This window comes from Eptatretus burgeri, chromosome 8, assembly GCF_056783735.1.
Source record: "Eptatretus burgeri isolate ZD-2024b chromosome 8, Ebu_testis_v1, whole genome shotgun sequence".
Taxonomy (NCBI): Eukaryota; Metazoa; Chordata; class Myxini; order Myxiniformes; family Myxinidae; genus Eptatretus; species Eptatretus burgeri.
This window is the reverse complement of record NC_140968.1, coordinates 12,238,759-12,260,015: the sequence shown is the minus strand read 5'-3', so window position 1 is coordinate 12,260,015 and position 21,257 is coordinate 12,238,759. Positions and strand designations below refer to the sequence as shown.

The 21,257-nt window shown below is 44.7% G+C and overlaps 2 protein-coding genes across 5 annotated transcripts in view; one reads left to right on the top strand and one right to left on the bottom strand.

The window, feature by feature from the left end:
* LOC147021120 (uncharacterized) overlaps positions 1-992 on the bottom strand; it is a 142,763-nt gene extending 141,771 nt beyond the window's left edge. The window contains exon 1 of the mRNA XM_085890886.1: positions 949-992. The gene's annotated coding sequence lies outside the window, so the exon portion shown is untranslated. The remainder of the gene's footprint in view (positions 1-948) is intronic.
* Positions 993-1,448: 456 nt separating this feature from the next.
* VPS41 (VPS41 subunit of HOPS complex) overlaps positions 1,449-21,257 on the top strand; it is a 142,941-nt gene continuing 123,132 nt past the window's right edge. Inside the window, exons 1-3 of one of the 4 annotated variants that reach the window (XM_085890882.1) lie at positions 1,460-1,569; positions 7,024-7,062; positions 10,503-10,613. In XM_085890882.1, the coding sequence (XP_085747008.1) occupies positions 1,513-1,569; positions 7,024-7,062; positions 10,503-10,613 (207 nt within the window). In that variant the 5' untranslated portion in view covers positions 1,460-1,512. Of the gene's footprint in view, positions 1,570-7,023; positions 7,063-10,502; positions 10,614-21,257 lie in introns of those variants that run through there. The other 3 variants (XM_085890883.1, XM_085890885.1, XM_085890881.1) reach the window with 3 other exon arrangements.

Sequence of the window (21,257 nt, the reverse complement as noted above, 5' to 3'; positions counted from 1 at the left end):
AATAGGGTACATGGGCCATAATGGGGTACATTGATGACACGGTTATATGGGCCATAATGGGGTACATTGACGACACTGTTATATGGGCCATAATGGGGTACATTGACGACACGGTTATATGGGCCATAATTAGGTACATTGATGACACGGTTATATGGGCCATAATAGGGTACATTGATGACGCGGTTATATGGGCCATAATAGGGTACATTGGTGACACGGTTATATGGGCCATAATAGGGTACATTGATGACATGGTTATATGGGCCATAATGGGGTACATTGATGACACGGTTATATGGGCCATAATAGGGTACATTGATGACACGGTTATATGGGCCATAATAGGGTACATTGATGACACGGTTATATGGGCCATAATAGGGTACATTGATGACACGGTTATATGGGCCATAATAGGGTACATTGATGACACGGTTATATGGGCCATAATAGGGTACATTGATGACACGGTTATATGGGCCATGATCACAGGGTGTTCGGTTTACAACGGTATTTCCTTTGACGATGAGTGCGAGAGCCGAGACGACGCACTCTAAACGAGTGAGTGCCCGTTTTCGTGATTCACGTGGTACACTATATATATATATATATATATATATATATATATATATATATATATATATATATATATATATATATATATATATATATATATATACATTACAGGCAAGTATAATAATTCACGATGATGATGAAAATAGAGGTAATCTCACGACGTGACAGAAACCCGTGCAAAATATCAGAGAAAACATCCAGGTGTGCGCGTGCGTGTGAGTACGTGTGCGTGTAAAGACCGCACACACCGCTCCACAAGTTTCCCGAAACCCCGCCCGAGGAAACATCCACATCACGGCAATCACTTCATTAATCCGAATAAACATTCATTTGAATTCAGTCACAATCAAAACCGTTGGAGAAACTCACAATGAGGTAAAAACGAGCGCGAGCCGTGATTTCCCACTCGACCACACCCCCTCCCATAAATTATGTTAATGAGAACCTACGTAATTAATCACATTGATGTTTAATATCGCACAGAACCCGTTTTACGCCTGAGAGGATTTGTAAATTTATTATTATTATTATTATTTTTATTTTTTTTCAACCACTAATCCCACCCCGCGGTTTACCGAGGCTGCGAAGCAACCGTGTTGGAAACATGGCTTACCGGTTTCTTGGTAGTCGTACGTGCAGCAATAAAAAAAACCGCCTTCCTGGCAGCGGCGCAGGGACCGAGGAACGAAATAATCCTCGTTTTAAGTTTAACGGCCGAACGTGACGGTTGACGTCAGGTCGCGCCGCTATCTGTCCCGCCCAGCGTACGAGCGATACCTGTGCGCGCGTCTTTCGGCGAGTCGTGCTTTGGTGTACACATCATGCTTCGATGCGCTCTTTTGCTGTTTCTCTCCGGTATTAACATAATTTATGTGGGTTTCGCGTCGACGCTCGCGGATGTATTCATGCGCGCGCGGCCTGAGCAGCTGACGGATGGAACTACATTTTCCACTCACGTGGTTCTCCGGTGCCATGGCGGAAGTGAGTGAGGTGAGAGGGTTCGTGCTCGTGCATGTTTGTTTATAATGGTGACCTCGGGACGGCAGAGTGATGCACGGAATGTCGGATTGATATTTGATGAGTAAATGTGATTTCCATACCAGGGACGGGTTGGAGTGGTTGGTGTTCCCACTCGTTTAAAACCAATATCTACTGATTTAATATAATATAATTCGTGTTACCAGACACCGATGTTTCCAAATGGCCTTGTCCTCCATGTAATGTGTACAATTCCTCTATGAACCTTGCAGTGTGTGTGTGTGTGTGTGTGTGTGTGTGTGTGTATACATGTGTATACATGTATATACGTGTGTATGACTGTATGTGTGTGTGTATGTGTGTGTATGTGTATACATGTGTATACGTGTGTGTGTGTGTGTGTATGTGTATACGTGTGTGTGTGTATGTGTGTGTATGTGTATGTGCATACGCGTGTGTGTGTGTGTGTGTGTGTGTATATGTGTGTGTGTGTATCAGTGTATACGTGTGTGTGTGTATGTGTATACGTGTGTGTGTGTGTGTGTGTGTGTGTGTGTGTGTGTGTGTGTGTGTGTGTGTATGTATATGTGTATGTGTATACATGTATGTACGTGTGCATGACTGTATGTGTGTGTGTGTATGTGTATACATGTGTATACGTGTGTATGACTGTATGTGTGTGTGTGTATGTGTATACATGTGTATGACTGTGTGTGTGTGTGTATGTGTATACATGTGTATGACTGTATGTGTGTGTGTATGTGTATACATGTGTATAACTGTATGTGTGTGTGTGTATGTGTGTGTATGTGTATACATGTGTATACGTGTGTGTGTGTGTGTATGTGTATAACTGTATGTGTGTGTGTGTGTATGTGTATGTGTATACATGTATATACGTGTGTATAACTGTATGTGTGTGTATGTGTATACATGTGTATACGTGTGTGTGTGTGTGTGTGTGTGTGTGTGTATGTGTATGTGTATACATGTATATACGTGTGCATGACTGTATGTGTATACGTGTGTATGACTGTGTGTGTGTGTGTATGTGTATGTGTATACATGTATATACGTGTGCATGACTGTATGTGTGTGTGCGTGCACGTTACTTATCTATAAATATTCTGTACTTATCTGTCTGTCTGTCCGTCTGTCCATGATACATTCGGTCGTTACTTATCCAATCTCAAACAAACTTGACAGGAAGATTAAGGGTCACTCGATGGAGGTTGTAATGACTTAATTTTCCCCCCTCCCCAAGACAGTTTCCCACCTCTGACGAAGTCAGTTTTCAGGTGTATATCCATGTTAAGATAGTTCAACATGGAATTTTTCCAAGGCTGCTTCTAATTACAACACTAATGATAATAGCATAATGTTAATGTTATTACAAAACCATATTAAAACAAGTAATACCCCCCCCTCTCAAATTGATAATAACATGACACTACAAGGGGTTTTTGCTCCGACAAACACCATGTTGACGTGTATAAATAGTGTTGCTAATTCGCGCCCGCCGGCGTGCGATCGGCCGCTCGACTCGAATGGCGGCCGCCTCGCCCACCGGTACGGACAATTCAGTCGTGACCCTCTCGGAACAACGCCGGGAGCTAGTCACGGGTGGGGGTTTAACCTCACCACGATCGTGCCAATTGCCCACCCGCGCAGGATAGGGTTGTTCGCCAAATTCGATCTACCTAAGTACCTGCGCGAGTGGTCGACCGGGCGATCGTACCACGCCACAGGCCGACTCCGGACACGAACCGCTTAAGCGGTCCGTTCCGTGCTGCAGTGATAACCGAGTGGTGTTATCGTCGGCCTTGACGGTTCCGATTAATTAATTATCGGGATGTTGCACCCACTACGAACCCCTTACGTGAAGCAGGATGGAGAGTCGAACAAAGGAAAGGACGCAGCGAAACGGGGAACAGGTTCACACAAGCACGTTTAATTCACACAGACCAGCACGGAAGGCACATATTTGCAGTCACAATGATCAAAATGCACATATAAAGCGAAAGAAAGAGTTAAAACCGAATACGCGTACACACGGCAACACTTAAACGATTCTACTTGTCGGACAGGCGCCACCCACAGTCATTTACACAAACCCAAAGACAAGAAAAGTGGCGACTTCCCTGTGGTGGCTGGTGAGTCCCTCTTCCACGACCGTCAGCATGGTCGCGCCTGGGCCCGACCTCTCTCGCGGACTGCGAGCTCTCTCCGGCGTGGTGCACCGAGCTCATGCCGCGCGTAGCTCACGTCGTCCGCCCGACAGCTCGGACGGGGTTTTGGGGAAACGGACGGGGTTTCCGGCGCTATCTCCGCGCGGAAGCGGGATCTCAGGACCGCACCGACAGAAGACCAGACCACCAGCCAAGACGAACGATGAGACCAGCTCCAGGACGAAGAGGAAGAGGACGAGGAAGAGGAAGCACGCCCCGCCCGTGTCCGACTTTTATAGCGCAGGGCTCCGCCCTTCACTCCGCCCCGTTTTCGGCTCCACCCTCCTTCGAGAGGGTTCTGGAAAAGGGGCGTTCCCTCACCCCGACTGCCTCACGCTGTCCATCCACCAATCGGCGGCGAGCTGCCTCTCCCCCTTCCCTCACACCAAGCGCGGGGAAGAATGGCGGGAAAACCCACCAGCATCGTTGGTGGTTTTGTTTGTTTGAAATCAAAGATAGGGAAAGAAAAATGACTAACTGGAGGATCGCAGCCTGAACGGATCACATAAATTCCCTCTATACAATGGGTTTGGGCTAACTACACATGTACCTATGGAGATATCTCACCTGAGGGCCCTTCCCTTTATGGTGTAATGCGAATTTCCACAGCTGTAACAATAGCTTATCATGGCGTTTTGTGGGGAAAATTGAAAAAATTGATTGGATTGGAAAAAAAAATTGGAAATTGAAAAAAAATTATAAACCACAAACATGTTTATTTTTTTAATCAGTTGCTACTGCTGCTTAACACTACTGAAAGGGGGGAAACCTGTTGTTCTTGAGACATTATTTGCTTATCGCGTCCTCCACAGACTAACGGACCCAAGCCTAGATTCACTGTAATGTATATACCCCAGAGATGATGGTAGCACGACCCTTCCTGCGGCTCCTGTGGGGAGTGGGTCTAATAGTTTATTAAATCCAATTAAAAACCACAAAAACATGATTGCTAAAGTTTTGGAATAAATACTGTTAAGGGAACTGCTATCGGGGCAAAAGGGATTAAGATAAAATAAATATTTCATTAATAAACGTATGGCATTGAGTGTTTGGTTTCTGTGTGAAATGAGAAGTCATGTGTCGAAGGGTGTTTTTGCAGAAATCCAAAGTCCTCCCACCATTATGGGTGGGACTATTTCCCCCCGACTATTTCCCCCCCCCCCGACTATTTCCTTAATTCCTTCCGCTCCTTAATTTCCGCTCCTTAATTATTTCCGAGCGACTATTTCCGCTCCTTAATTCTATAAATCATTTCCCTTTGGAATCTGTATGTTTCTGCTTTTAACCTTCTTGCCCTCTGAAGCACGGACCAGTACAGATGGGTGGCCCAGAGGGGACGCAAAGTGAAAGTCGCCAGCCCACTGGTGAAATGGACAGGGAAACGCTCACTTGCATCTCCAGACTGTTGGGCACAAACATCATAAGAGTGAGTGGAGTGAGAATGAGAGTCAGTGAGTCAAAGTGGTGGAGTGAGTCGGTGGGTTGATACCAATCAAAAACAGTGTCAGCACTGCGAGGGTGAATACGGACCGAAGCGAGGTGTGCAGCTTGGACCAGGTCCCTGTCCCCGGAACAGCACGAAGGCGAACACAGTGCTGCCTGACGAGGCCAGCAGGAGTTCGGACCAGACACGGCTCGTCTTGTCCTCACATACCCCACCATTCCCATCGCGAACACAGCCACAACCACCACGCACAAGCATAGTGCACGGACAGGTTTATTTTCAGTGTTTTCCCCCTCTTTCTGTCTTCTACCTGTGAGTGCAAGGGCCCAACATTATTGGATAAGCTGACGGGATCATTCATGGGCGTGAGTGACGTATTCTGTACGAAATTCTCCATTTGTGGCAGTGTTGCTTCTTTTCTTTTCTTTGTGTATACATCCTCAAGGCTCATGGGAGAGCTCATACTAGTACACTGAAAGGATCAGGATGCAACAGGCCAAAAGGAACAGTAGAGAGAGGGGGGGGGGGGGACACCAACAGTAGAGTTGAAGACCAAGATAGAGGGAGACTCGAACAAACAATGGGTGTAGGGAGGAGAGGATGCATGGGGTGGACAATATGGATACATAAAGGAAAACTCTGGGGTGGGTGAGGATGGGGGCAGGATTAACGAGGGTAGAAAATATCAATGGTTTTGGATTGTGGATGGTCTGAGATGGTGGTGAACGTCTGTCTTGACGATCTGGAGGGAAGAATAAGATTGAACAAAATGTGGAAGTTGGTTTCGCAGGTAAAGAAAAAGAGGAACACATTAGTGTAGATGAGCAGCGATTCTGGATTTTGAGCGTTGCATCAGAAGGGGGTTGATGGTGGACCGTGAGTGTCCTGTAGACACCTTGGGGGTAGATGGGGGGGGTTAAATCATGAAATGAGCAGATGGTGCAAGACCAGAAAGGAGGCAATAGAAGACAGAGAGACCACCGACCTGTGATATGCCCAAAGACTGCTTCATTGCAGGAAATTCCAATAATTGTGAAGGCCTTGGTTTCCACGGTGTGAGGCAGGGGAACCAGCCCAGAGGGGAGAGTACTTCATCAACCTGTGGATGAAAGCCTTGAAGGTGGATAGGAGTTCCAGTGTGCCAAGGAAGGACTTTGGATGACAAAGGATGCCCAGTCAGACTGGGTTTGGAGGTCAACATTGAAATGTGGCTTGCCCAAGAAAGATCATGGCTGATGGTAAGACCCAGGAGCTTGAGTGAGTGTACTTTGTCAAGAGTATTATTAAGAAAGTAGATCGAAGGGTTTGCCAGGTGGTCCATTTGGAGAGAGATAGTGAGGGTGAGACTTTTCGTGATTGAAAGATGTATTGCAAGTGTTTGACCAACTTGTGATGTTGTCAAGGTCTGATGAGAGGGAAAAGTCTGCAGCTTGCCTGTCTGAAGGATGAGGGATGTCATGGCAGAGGGTGGAGTCGTCACCAAATAGATGAAGGGGATATATTGAAAATTGAAAAATCTCTGTCCTCCCTTCCCCTTCTTTAATGAACACTGTTTTTCACGATTGAAGTGTTTGTATGGGAATTGTAAACTGTGGCGTGAGTAAAGCCACGACCCATGAGAATTGGAGCGAAATCCCGCATTGGGTAGGTATAAACGCGGTGGTTCATCGATGGTCTTTGCTCGAAGACCCCATGCTTTTGATCGGCCGAACACATCGTCATCCATTTTACTTTTCGCCGGGTTTTTTTTGGGGTGGGGGAGATGTTGAAAATTGTTTTACTTCTTTCTTTCAGGAAAAGCAGATGACTACAGAGCAACCTGAGGAATCTGAGGTGTGTTGGCAAAAGAAACATAATTATGGTTTCTTCAGACTACGAAATTAATATTGACGATTGTACAATTATGATATACAGGTCAAGCTTCACTATCCGGCACCTTACCAACCGGAACGCTTCAGTAACCGGCATTTAAAATGGCATTTATTATTTATTTTTACCCCGTGGGGTGGAAGACCCCATGGGGTCTAAGCGCCGCTCGCGTTTCCTCTTTTCTTGTGTACATTTCATTTGAACGTCTATTTCTCCATTATTCGTGAACAGAATTCGATGAAAATTCACAGGCAGATACTAGACACATATGTGCAGGCATTAACTTAGCCCAAACTGAGATTATGGCCATTTGGGCTGACAAACGGCCCTTTCGGCCCATTTTTAAAAAAAATTGTTCTTTCTTGGTTATTCGTAAACGGAACTGGACCAAACTTGACAGGTATATTCTCGAGACCATTCCACAGGCATTAACTGAGCCCAAAGTGTGATTCCGGCCCTTTCAGCCCATTTTCTTAAAATTGTTATTTAAGTTTTTTTTTTTTAATGCGCTGGGTGCTGCCCAATGCAAAATTAAGTCACGAATGATGATATGAAACCAGCCTCACTCTTGTGAAGTGTCCTGGTTTCTTTTTCTGATGCAATGGAAATATTTCCAGATTTCAAAACTATCTGTCGTCCGTGCTGTCGCTCACCTGAGAATTGTTCAAATGAACTCCCACGGGGTATGTTCGCAATTCAGACTTGTTTATTTATTTATTTATTTTGGTTTTTACGTGAATATACAAAATTGTGGCTCGTGATCACGCTCTGTTTTTATCGTTGCATAATAAAATATCGTCTTATCCGCCCATTATGGCATTTAATAAACCTTCTACAAGCAATGTTGAAAAACAGGAGAGGGTGGTTTTGACTTCGCGTGAGAAGATGAATGCGGGGTGGGGGGAGTAGGAACGTCCTGATGAACGAGTACAAAGTGGGCTCTTCTACCATCTGCAACATACAGGTGCAAAAGGAAAAGCTGCTGCAGTTCTCTGTAAGTTCAGAGACATGCAAGTCGGTGGAGAAGCGGCATACTCAACATAAACCTAAACTGGAGCGGGTTAGATAGCGTGTTGAACAATTGGTTTTCATTAAAATGTTCTGAAGGTATCGCTGTCTCTGGGGCCACTGCTTATCAAAAAGCCCAACATATATATATATATATATATATATATATATATATATATATATATATATATATATATCCATCCATTGGGACCATACTCTGTGCAGAGCATTGGTGCTGCCTAAGCAGTCTCCTTGGCTATTGGGCACAATGCTGGATGGGTAATCACTCCGACATAGTATACCAGCAAGCTGGCTCTCATTTTGCCGACCTCGGAAGGATGACAGGCAGAGTCAACCCCACCTGGTATTAATTGAACACCTGAGTGAGATTTGAACTCAGGATTCTAGGATCGCAAGCCCACCACCCTCACCATTAAGCCAACACCAGGCATACATACCTACATACATACATATGGCTCAAACTGAACCCTGTGCCTTTTCTGGTGGCTGGCTGTCCTGCTTCAAACTCTGTCATGGGATAAGATGACTGGATATGTCGGGTGAGAAGAAATTGGCGGACCATGAAACAGCAGAAAAATACTGCGAGTTCTTTAATAAATTAGCGAAAGAACATGAATTGTCACCAGATCAAATATGCAACGTGGACGAGACGGGCCTTTTCTCACGGTGTTTACCTTCCTCTACACCTGCTGGTGAAACGAGTGCTTCGGGATTTAATCAAAATAATGATCGAGTGACTGTGCTCACCTGTGCTAATGCCGCAGGGACTCATCGAGTGGAACTTTTCGTGATCGGTAAATCTAATCGGCCGAGAGCGTTTAAAGGCCAAACGCATTTACCATTTGAATGCAAAGCGCAAAGTAATGCTTGGACGGACAAGGAAATTCTCCACCATTGGTTCCATCACACATTTGTACCTGCCGTTAAAGAACATTTTCGCAAAATTTGAAAACTGGAAGACAGTCGGTGTATTCTCTTCCTTGGTAACTGTCGTGCACATCCTCACAAGGCCGAGTTAGTGTCGGGTATCATTTTTACCATTTTCTTGCCAGCTCACGTTGCGTCGTCGATGCACACGATGGACCATGAATATGAAATGTTTTCACAGGATGCATTTCATAAGGAAGCTCGTATATCATGAAGAAGTTATTCAAAATTTCCAGTCAAATTACAATATGAAAGATATGATTTATCATTTTGCCTGTGCGTGTGATTATGTTCAAAGTGAAACTTAAAGGAGAGCTTGGAGGAAGCTGTGGCCCACTGTAATGTCTGCTGAAGGCTTTTCTGATGAAGATGATTTTGAGAGATTTAATGTGTGACGTGGAAAAAAAATACCATAGCAAACATTATGACCATAGTAAAGAATGCTCCCTCCACAAACCCATTGTGAACACTGAGTTTGGAAATTTTTTGCTCTGTGGGTTCGGGATGCCTTCTCTAGTTTGTTGTCTTCACGTTTGCTTACAAACTGGATTCAGTAATCTGTGAACTTTTCACGTGTTCAGCCATTCCTACTGATGTCATCATTTGGTTGAGCTCTGTCAGGCCGCTAACTCCTCCTCGTCTCGGCAGGTACATTCTCGGGATCCATTGATTTTTGTGCATGAGGAGGAGTTTCCCCATTCTGATATCTAGTTTATTGATTTCTGATTGTGGTCAGTTCACGATTCCGCAGCTGTATTGGAATACTGGTATTGCTGGTTGGTTTATGGTTTTGATTTTGTTCCTTGGGGAGAGGTATGTTTTCAGGATCGGCCTCGTTGTATGCACATAATCTTTGATGATTGTTTTGTGCATTTGTTTGTGATCTATTGGGTGGCCCTCTTCTACTCCGAGGTATTTGTAAGATAGTTTGTTGTTTAGCTCCTGTATTGTTGCATGTCGGTTGATTTTTATGTTGTCCATTTTTGTTGGTTTACCTTGCACGAATGTGCACTTGGCATCAGTCGTCAAAGTACCAGGAGAATGTCGTCACAGTACAGTTTCACTAATTTGAATTGTTGTGCCAATTTTTTGTCGTGTGTGTGTGTGTGTGTGTGTGTGTGTGTGTGTGTGTGTGTGTGTGTGTGTGTGTGTGTGTGTGTGTGTGTGTGTGTGTGTGCGCGCGCGCGTGCGTGCGTGCGTGCGTGCGTGCGTGCGTGCATGCCAGGCAGCTCCACCACGAGCCATACAAATTAAATAAATAACCGTTCTGCATATACCTCTTGACCAACCGGCACCTCTCAAGTCCGATTGGTGCCGCATAACAAAGCTTTACCTGTATATTGAAGATTGAAAATTCTTTAAACAATTTATTTGTCTTCAGACAGTGTTGAAATTCCCTGATTAGGCTTAATCAGAAGTTTGTGAAATTATATCACGCTGCACTCCAGGAAGAGTATGGCGAAGAAGGAGAGCCCAAGCTCAAGTATGAACGCCTTGGAAATCAGGTGACGGAGATCTTGAAGGAAGATGCAGCCAGCTGTATGGTGGTACACGACAAGGTGAGAACCGCACATCCTTACGTAACCTGTGATCAAAGAACTTGATTATTTTATAAACAAATGAGAGAAACCTTCCCATGTTTTGAGCAATTTATTTACAAGTTGCCCAACTTCAATATATGCTGATGAGCTCCAGCAGTTGAAACAGAGAAGTAATGTCATTGTTTTAATGGTTATTCACAATACAGATGTCAATATGGAAAGAAAATTTTTATCCTAACATTAGCTGATCAACACGGGCCTTTCAAAATGATGTATGAATGCTAACGAGCCCTATCGTGCATGCGCTGTGTGTACGTTTTCAGTGAGCTGTTTGCTCGTCCGGGCACATTTAACATGCCGTCGCTAGCGCAAAATCTGTAAGTTGAACAGTTTTTTTTAAATGTGATTTTCAGCATTTCAACGAAAGAGTGGCAATTCCAATGTGGTTAACCATAATTGTTGTGTTGCTGGATGCATATAGGAAATAAGACAAGTATCCGTTAATGGGAGGTGTTCCTACCATTTCCTGTTAATAGAAGGGGGAACCAGCAGTGGATATTGCGCGTACTTGCGTGCATACACAGACATAGACACACGCACACACGCATATATATATATATATATATATATATATATATATATATATATATATGTATATATATATATATATATATGTATATGTATATATATATATATATATATATATATATATGTATATGTATATATATATATATATATATATATATATATATATATATATATATATATACATGTATTTTACACACACATACACTATTATATACATGTATTATACATGACATTATATACACGCACACACACACACTCAAACACACACATACACACTGTATATATATATATATATATATATATATATATATATATATATATATATATATATATATATATATATATATATATATATATATATATATATATATATATATATATATATATATTGTTGCGAATTCGTGCCCGCCGGCGTGCGATCGGCTGCTCGACTCGAATGGCGGCCGCCTCGCCCACCGGAACGGACAATTCAGACGTGACCCTCTCGGACCAACGCCGGGAGCTAGTCACGGGTGGGGGTTTAACCTCACCACGATCGTGCCAATTGCCCACCCGCGAAGGATTGGGTCGCTCGCCAAATTCGATCCACCTAAGTACCTGCGCGAATGGTCGACGGGGCGATCGCACCATGCCACAGGCCGACTCCGGACACGAACCGCTTAAGCGGTCCGTTCCGTGCTACAGCGATAACCGAGTGGTGTTATCATCGGCCTCGACGGTTCCGATTAAGTATCGGGCGTATTAAGCCCATTACGAACCCTTTACGTGAAGCAGGATGGAGGGTCAATAAAGAAAAGACGAAGCGAAATGGGAAAACAGTTCACACAATGTACATTTATTACGCGACACACGGAGAGCACACATATACAGCCAAAATGTACCTTTAGCAACCCAAACAATAAAAGCAACGACGACGCAGAGTTACTACCGGATACGCGTACACACGGCAACACTTATACAGTTCTACTTTACAGACGGCGCCAACACACATTTACTCAAAAGCAAAGGAAAGAAGCCACCCTCATAGCCAAGGGGGCAGACGGGCCTGTAGGCCAATATGTACGCGGGACCTGAAGGAGCGGCCAGGCCCGCGAGACAGGGTGGGTCCTACCCACGTCCTCGTGACGTGTTGGCGGACGAGCCGCAGATGTGGCCGCGTGGCTGTGCCCCGATTCCGTGCTCCTTCGCGGGTTTCGTTGGCACGACGTTTGGAGTAGGGTGGGAACGGGGCCCCCTTTGTTGCACTATCTCAGCGCAGGGGAAAAGGGGGAATTGTTGATGCCCTGGGGGAGGGAGAATGGCTGGTTGGCTTGGGTCCTGCAACGAGCGATCTCCCACCGCGACCTTGTCGCCGGTCGCCGATCGCCGTCCTTCTCGCCTCGGACCCGAGCTCCTTGGCCTCTTTCCACAACTCTCCTCAGCCGACTGCGGAACCCAACTCGATGTCTTCGCCACCGACTCCACTCTCTGCCACATTCTGCTGCTGCCACACTCTGCTCTCCAACCAAAAACTGACTCTTCCACCAAAACTGACTGCCGCTACTCGCCTGGTGCTCGCCTTTTTATAGGCCGGCAGGAGAAACAATATGCAAATTTCCGGATCAGGATGAGCTCAGGGGCGGAGCCACGCTCGCCAATTGGATGGAGGAAAAGTGGGCGTGAACCTCCCCTGATCCTAGAATTTGCATATATGGATTTCACACAGACGCGCCTGGAGGCGGGGCCAAGCCGCTCCGTGCTTGCTGATTGGACGGCTCAGAAGTGGGTGTGTAGCATTCCTGATCCGAATTCTCCTCGGAAATGCCGCTATTTGCACTCGCGGCTCGGTGTGTACCGCTGAACGAGCCCAAGACAGCCCGACGCTCATTGTTCACAGGTGGTGTGGGAATGGCCGTAGAAGGGAGAGGTGAGGGTTGTGGAGGGTTTTTGGTGGTGGTTTGATGGTTATGGCGGTTGAGACGTGGTTGGTTCAAAATAAAGATAGAACAGAAAAACGATTATCTCAAAGCGTTGCAGCCCGAATGAATCACATAAATTCCCTCTAAACAACGGGTTTGGGGTTAACTACACATGTACTGAGAGTTCTCTCACCTACGGGCCCTGAATGGTGGTTTGCGAATTTCCACAGCCTTAACAATATGTGTGTATATATATATATATATATATATATATATATATATATATATATATATATATATATATATATATATATATATATATATATATATATATATATATATATATATATATATTGTTACGAATTCGCGCCCACTGGCGTGCGAACTGTTGCTTTCCACTAATAGTAGCTGCTCGCCCACCGGACGGACAATTCAGTCGTGACCTTCCGAAGCAACGCCGGAACCCTGTCACGGGTGGGTCTTCAACCCCACCACGGCCGTGCCAATTGTCTACCCGCGCAAGATAGGGTCACTCGCCGAATTCGATATACCTAAGTACCTGCGCGGGCAGCCGACCGGGCAGCCATACTTTGACGCAGGTCGGCTTGGGACACGAACCGCTTAAGGGGTCCGTTCCGTTTTGCAGTGATCACCGAGCGGGTATTATCGCCGACCTCGCAGGATCCGATTCTATTTAACAGGTGTTTGAAACCCCACTATTTATTCCACGATGCAAGATGGCATTTTCAATAGGGGAAAGAGGATGCAACGAATGGGATACATTCAAACCAAGCACATTTATTTAGACAACATGTATGCAGGCAAATAGGGAACAAAAGTAAAACGCGCATGCAGTTTATTTATGAAGATTGCGGGACGTACGCATGCAACTATACAGCCAAACACAATGCAAAGGAAAGAGCTAATACCGTCTATCTATTATTTACAGTCACTTATACCATTTTACTTGACAGACGGCGCCACGACAACATTCATTCAAAAGCCCAAAAGAAAAGGACCCCCTCACAGACAAGGAGGTCAGGCTGGACCACTTGGGTCTTTATGACGCGGGACCTGAAAGACCGAACTGGTCTCGCGAGACCGTAGCAGGTTACCTGCACCCTCGAGGTGCCTCGGTGGTTGGCGAGCTCTCTCCGGCACTCTCCTCCTGACTACGTGGCAGTGCTGGTCCTCCACACACAACTCTCGCGACTTTGCGCCCAGAGGGAAAGGCAGCACCTCAACGTCGTCCACCCCAGAAGGCGAAACCACCAAAGCCACGAGCTTGGACCGCACCAGCGACGGACCACACCAGCGACGGACCCGAACACCGACTCAAAAGACAAAGGACCAAGCGCAAGTTCCAGCTCGAAAACCACCAAAGAAAGACAGACAAAGGCCACCCCGAAGACCAAGACACGAAGCTCGCATGCTGTCCGCCTTATATCCGCTGGGGCTCAGCGCTTCGCCCCTCCCCGTTTTCGGCTCCGCCTCCCTTCGAGCCTTTTCGAGAAGCTTCTCGAAAAGGGGCGTTCCTCAGCTCCTCGCGCCTCATTCCTCGTATCCACCAATCGCGAGCGAGCTGCCTCGCCCTTCCACTCACACCAAAACGCGGAGAAAAAAAGGCGGGAAAACCCACGCACCATTGGAGGTTTCTTTTCTCGGTCTTTTTTGCTCGCGTTCTCGGACGGTTTTCGACGCGGAAAGGGTTGTCGCGTGGTTTGTGGATGATGGTGTTTGATAGCTGGCGTAGCGGCGAAGATGGTTAGATGGTGGCGCACTTATTGTGGTGATTGTAGCATGGTTGGCGTTGTGGCGTGGTTGGTGGTGGTTGTTGTTGGCGTTGTGGTTGTTTGGGGGTCGAAGTTGGTTGCTGTAATGGTGGTCGTGATATGGTCGGTCCAAAATAACGATAGCAACAGAAAAACCTACCTCAAAGGGTCACAGCCCGGTGAACACGAAGAAAACCCTCTAAACAACGGTGGGGAAACCTATCTGAACACTCACCGGGATAACTGATCTCAGGAACCTTTATGGTGTTCTGCGAATTTCCACAGCTGTAACAATATATATATATATATATATATATATATATATATATATATATACATATACATATACATATACATATATATATATATATATACATATATATATACGTATACACACATGTATTATAGATGCACACACACTATTATATACATGTATTATACACACACACACACACACACTATACGTATGTGTATATATATATATATATATATATATATATATATATATATATATATATATATATATATATGTGTATGTGTATATATATATATGTGTATGTGTATATATATATATGTATGTGTATGTATATATATATATATATAAAAAACACATGTATTATACACACACACGCACAATATCTATATATATATATATATATATATATATATATATATATATGTATGTATGTATTATAGACACACACACACACACTATTATATACTTGTATTATACACACACACTATATATATATATATATATATATATATATATATATATATATATATATATATATATATATATATATATATATATATATATATATATATATATATTTATGTATTATAGACACACACACACTATTATATACATGACATTATACACGCACACACACACACACTCACGTATTATAGGTAACATTATGTATATGTATATATATATGTATATGTATATATATATATATATATATATATATATATATATATATATATATATATATATATATATATATATATATATATATACACACACACCTATTGTTGCGAGTTCGGGGGCGGTGAACGACCGCTAGATGGAGCAGTTGAGCCGTCTCCCACCGAACACCCGCAATTGAAGGTCGTCACCCCGGATAACTCTGAAGTCGACGGGTCACTTAATGGACCGTGGACACCAATATTTCGACCGCGCGGTTATGGTCTTTTTGTCTGATTATAATTTACCTAATTATCCACGCGGTCTAGCTACCAGTGAAGCCACACCCTCGGCCGGCTTTGTCCGAACCGGGTCGCTGTTATCGACTCGGATCCGGTGTAACCGAGCGGGAATTACCAAAGCCGCGCCAGTCCAAATAACACTCTACGGCACAATCGGCCTCACTATAACTCAAACCAGAACCATGCAAGGCCAATGAGAGAAAGCACAGAAAACGAGCTGGTACATTTAACATGGGGTTTATTCACAATAATCAGGGAGGGAGACACAGAGCAGAGTTGATCCGACTAAATTGCAATGTACAATATGCAAGGTACTTATGCAATTCTACTTATAAGCCTGGCCACAGACAGACACACACACCCCAAAAGAAATAGAGCCAACTGGCCTTTATTTGGATCCTCCAGCCGTGGAAGATAGGCAAGCTGGGGGTTAGAGTTTGGTCGGGTACCTGGCCGCCTCGTGCGATCTGGCTGACCCACACTTGTGAGCTCGGAGTCCGTTAAAGGGATCGGGTTCCCCAGCTTGAGCGCTCCACACGAACCACAATCCAACGAGCGCACACGAACCCCCACGGTGGGACTCGAACCCACAGCCAGAATCCAGCGAGCAACCAGGATCTGATGGACGACCAGCCACCAACGAACGATGACGACTACCAGGGAACGAAGACGGGAACAAAGATGATCAAGGCACGACCGAAAAAGGATCCCCACTCCTCTTTGAGCACCTCGCGATTCTTTTTATTCCCCCCCCCCCCCCGGGGCGGGGTGGAGGGATTCGTTTCTCTGGTAACTCGCCTCCAGAGTGGACGAGGGGTTTCGGGTGTCGTGGTGGCCAGCCGTGATTGGAAGAGCATGTCGGCGTCTCGGTGCTCCTCCCCCGAGAGAGGCTGTTTTGCCTTCCCCAGTGTCGACAGGGGAGACATTCTTTTTTGATGGGGCGGAGTCAGAGACGTTTCTCTGGTAGGTGAGGGGGCTCTGCCCACGTCCGTAGTCAGAAACACGTGCGTTATGGCGCCGTGGTGTGATGTGAAGTGCTTGTTCGCCCACAGAGTGGGAGGAGGAGGAGTGAAGTGAGGGTTTTGTTGGCGTTGGCAGATTTAAAGATGTAAAAAATCTGACTATAAAAGAAACCCGCAGCGCACACATGAAATTAACCCATTAGACATAGGGGAGGGATTCTGACTATCCACATATACTTAACGAAATAACTGAACTATGGGACTGCTGACTGTCTGTGTGCAAAAGGTTTCCAAATTCGTAACAGTATTATAGGTAACATTATACACACACACACACACACACACACACACACACACACACACACACACGGATACTCGGAAACCTTGGAGGGCTCCGTTCCACCTTCTGAAACCCGCAAATGGAGATAAACACACACATACACACACACACTTCTTTTATTTTATCCAAAAGCCGTGCTACTAAATATTACATCGAGGGTGTTAATAATTTTTGCAATACCATTTCTCTTTATTTTCTGATTTAAAAAGATATATTAAGTTCTGAGTCAAAAACAAAAGTTCTGTAATATTAACAATGAAATAATGAATTGTGGAGACAAAATACTTTTGTCAATTTCAACTTATTTTTCGAGAAAATTGTGAGTTATTTGAAAAAGTGCAAGGGTGCCAATATTTTTGGTCACGGCAGTATAGGCCTCAGGCTTGAGTCCTGATGCTTCAGGTCTCTGGTGTTAGCCAGTCGGCCTGTGAAAATGGAATCTATCCATATTCTGTCCAGCCAAACTGCTGTAAACAAGTTGGCTTCCATTTAGAAAGTTATCACTCAGTGTAGTCTTTGTTGTATACAAAATATAGGCTCATGGAAAAGTAAAATCATCCATGGAGGAAAACTTACTGACAGTGAATGGTGGGGAAGCAACCAAACACAAATGAGCAGATGCATGAACAAATGTGGGAAAAGGAAAGAGAGAGAGAGAGCGAGTGAGTAACGTGTAGGTCAGAGGCGAGGGTTTCGGAGATGGTTAACTGGGGAAGAAAAGATGCTGGATTGGAATGGAAGATAACATGAAAACGGTGAATTGCCATCCTGAAGCCCTGGAGGAGGAGATTGGGACCATACTCTGTGCAGCGCGTTGGTGCTGCTTAAGCAGTCTCCTTGGCTATTGGGCACAATCCTGGAGGGGTCGCCACTCCGACACAGTACACCAGCATGCTGGCACTCATTTTGCCGACCTGGGAAGGATGGCAGGCCGAGTTAACCCCACCTGGTATTAATTTAACAGCTGAGCGGGATTTCGACTCGGGACCCCAGCATCCCAAGCCTGCCACCCTAACCATTAAGCCAACACCAGGCATGGAAGTGAGAGGTAAGCTTGAATACTGGGGTGTTGACAAGGAGAAAATTCCAGAATGAAATACAAACTAGAAAATATCTGAAAATGCAAAGCCCGTCCACATCCACTTTGTATTCAGACTACGTCGTCTTCCATATGCTAAACATGACAAAAAAATGATGATTTTAGGTGACATTGACCTTTTGACCTCAAAAGCAATATGCTTCATTAACCCAATATGTAAAGCCTGCTCAAATTTCAAGTCAATCGGATGAAAATTGATGATTTTTTGCAACTTTGACCTTTGACTTTTTGATCTCAAAAAAAAAAAAACATCGGCTTTGAGCTTTTGATTGGTGAAGCAATTCAGTGACCCAATATGCAAGTTCTTAAAATTTCAGGTCAATTGGATGAAAATGGGACGATTTTATGTGATGCTGACCTTTGACCTTTGCACCAAAATAATTATGAATATGTTTTCTCAATCTATCTATAATTCCAGGTGCGTGTGTGTGTGTGCGTGTGCGTGTGTGTGTGTGTGTGTGTGTGTGTGTGTGTGTGTGTGTGTGTGTGTGTGTGTGTGTGTGTGTGTGTGTGTGTGCGCGCGCGCGCCTGTGTGTGTGTGCGTGCGCGCGCCTGTGTGTGTGTGCGTGCGCGTGCCTGTGCGTCTGTGTGCGCGCCTGTGACCGCTGTTTCTCAACAACCACTGGTCCGATCTAATTAAAACTTGCCAGGTATATTGCTGGGGACCTGAGTATGTGCCTTTTCAAGGTTTGATATTAATCAGACAAGTGCTTCCCAAGTTATGGCCATATATTTACCAAACCAATGACAGGACACGTTGCTGCGACCATTTATTAACCAAACCAATGACAAGACACGTTGTTGCGTAGGCGTGGCCGATGGGGAAAGGGCGTGGCATCAGGATTTAGTTACCGTGGCGTAGGAGTGGCAATGGTCAATGGCAGCGAATGTCATGGCAAGCAAAGACAGGGAGGTAAACTTGATTTTCATTTGGATTTTAATTAAATCTGTATAAGTATCACAGCAGTTGATACTTAAATGCAAGCGATAATTCGTGGAATGCATGTGAACATTTCGTACGGGCACGCACCGCTTCCGGATAGTGATGACTTACTGTATTATAATAATTTCTCGATTTGTTATGCGCATTTATAGATAAACACAATGCCCCAATCCAGTCGTCGTTTAGGAGAGTGAAGGAACGGCCTGTGAGTTGTTTGAAAGTTTTTTTGTGGGGGGGTGGGGGGGGATTTGCACGTACGGGCACGCACGTACGTCCACGCGAGAGCGAAGGAATGGCCTGTGTGGTTGTTTCTGGCACGTGGTTTGAAAGTTTTTTTTTTTGTTTGTTTTGTTTTTTGCATGTACGGCCACGCACGCACGGTCACGTACTAGTATTTCATAATTAGGGTTTTTTGAAAATTTGATCACAAAGCTCAAATGATGATTAGGTCTCAGGTCACTTGGATGAAATGAAAATCTCAGGTCACTTGGATGAAAATTGATGATTTTAGGTGATGCTGACTTTTGACCTTTTCAACTTTTAGAGAAAATTATTAATTTGGCTTCTCCGTATTGTCATAATAAAGCTTTGTTGAAAATTTGATGACGTAAATTCAAGGGTAAAAAAGGTATGGCCTGGACAGACACACAGAAGTCATTGTAAAACTCCATCTCCCGCTATGGGGGGATGGGCTAATATTTTGACAAAGCCTTATTGATTCAAAGAAAGAACATGTATATGTATGTATGTATGTATGCATGTATATATATATATATATATATATATATATATATATATATATATATATATATATATATATATATATATATATATATATATGTTATTTAGCCTGCACATTGCAGATATCTATTACTCATGACATCTCAACCTTATTAGATCATGACTGTGATTGGCTGAATTATGTTGCCGTGGCGACCGTCTTGGTAACTCGGCTTGTGTGCATGATAGTTCAAAAACTGTTCAAGATTTAGCTCTCATATTGCACAGATGTCGTACCACCCAAAAAGTGCGGACCTCGAGTATCAACTCCTTGTTTGATATTGTTGCGGGCTGGAGGTCCGGTGGCGAGAACGACTACTAGGTGGGGGAGGTTACGTTGTCTCCCACCAGACTCCCCAGAATTGTCGGCCGTCTCTCTCGGATAATTCCGTGAGCCTGCGGGTCACTGAACCGACCATGGAACGCCAATATGTCGACCGCATGGCGTAGGGTATTTTTGTCTGGAACCAATTTACCTAAGTAACCACGCGGTCTTGGCTACCGGGGATCCGCGCCCTCGGCATGTTTTGCTTGAACGGGGTCATTCTTCCCACTGCGGTAGAGTTCCAACTACCGACTACCAACTCCAGTTTGGGTGCAGTCAAGCGGAGCTGCCAAAGCCATACCAGCTCAGTTGAGCAGATTAACGGGAACAAAGACTCAGCTAAAACGCAGATCCGAACCATGCCGGACCAATGAAAGAAAGGATGGAGATGAACTGGGAACATTTCTAATAATGGTTTATTTACAATAAGAAGGACACAGAGCAAGACTTATCATGGAATATACAAGAAAGAATTCACAATGATCAGAAATAAACACTGAAGCAGTTCTACTTAAGAGACGGCACCACACATGCAGACACACACACAAACGAAAAGAAAACCCAGGTGTTTTATTAGGACCCCCGCAGCCAGGGCGAGAGACTAGCTGCATTGCGGTTCGGCATGTTGGAGGGACTGGGGTGCTCCGTGGGGCGGCACCTGCCAATGGCCGTGCAGCCTGGCCCACAGTCACGAGTGGGGCTCGTGTTTGCGGAGGAACTTGAGAGGAGTAGTCGGAGTCCCA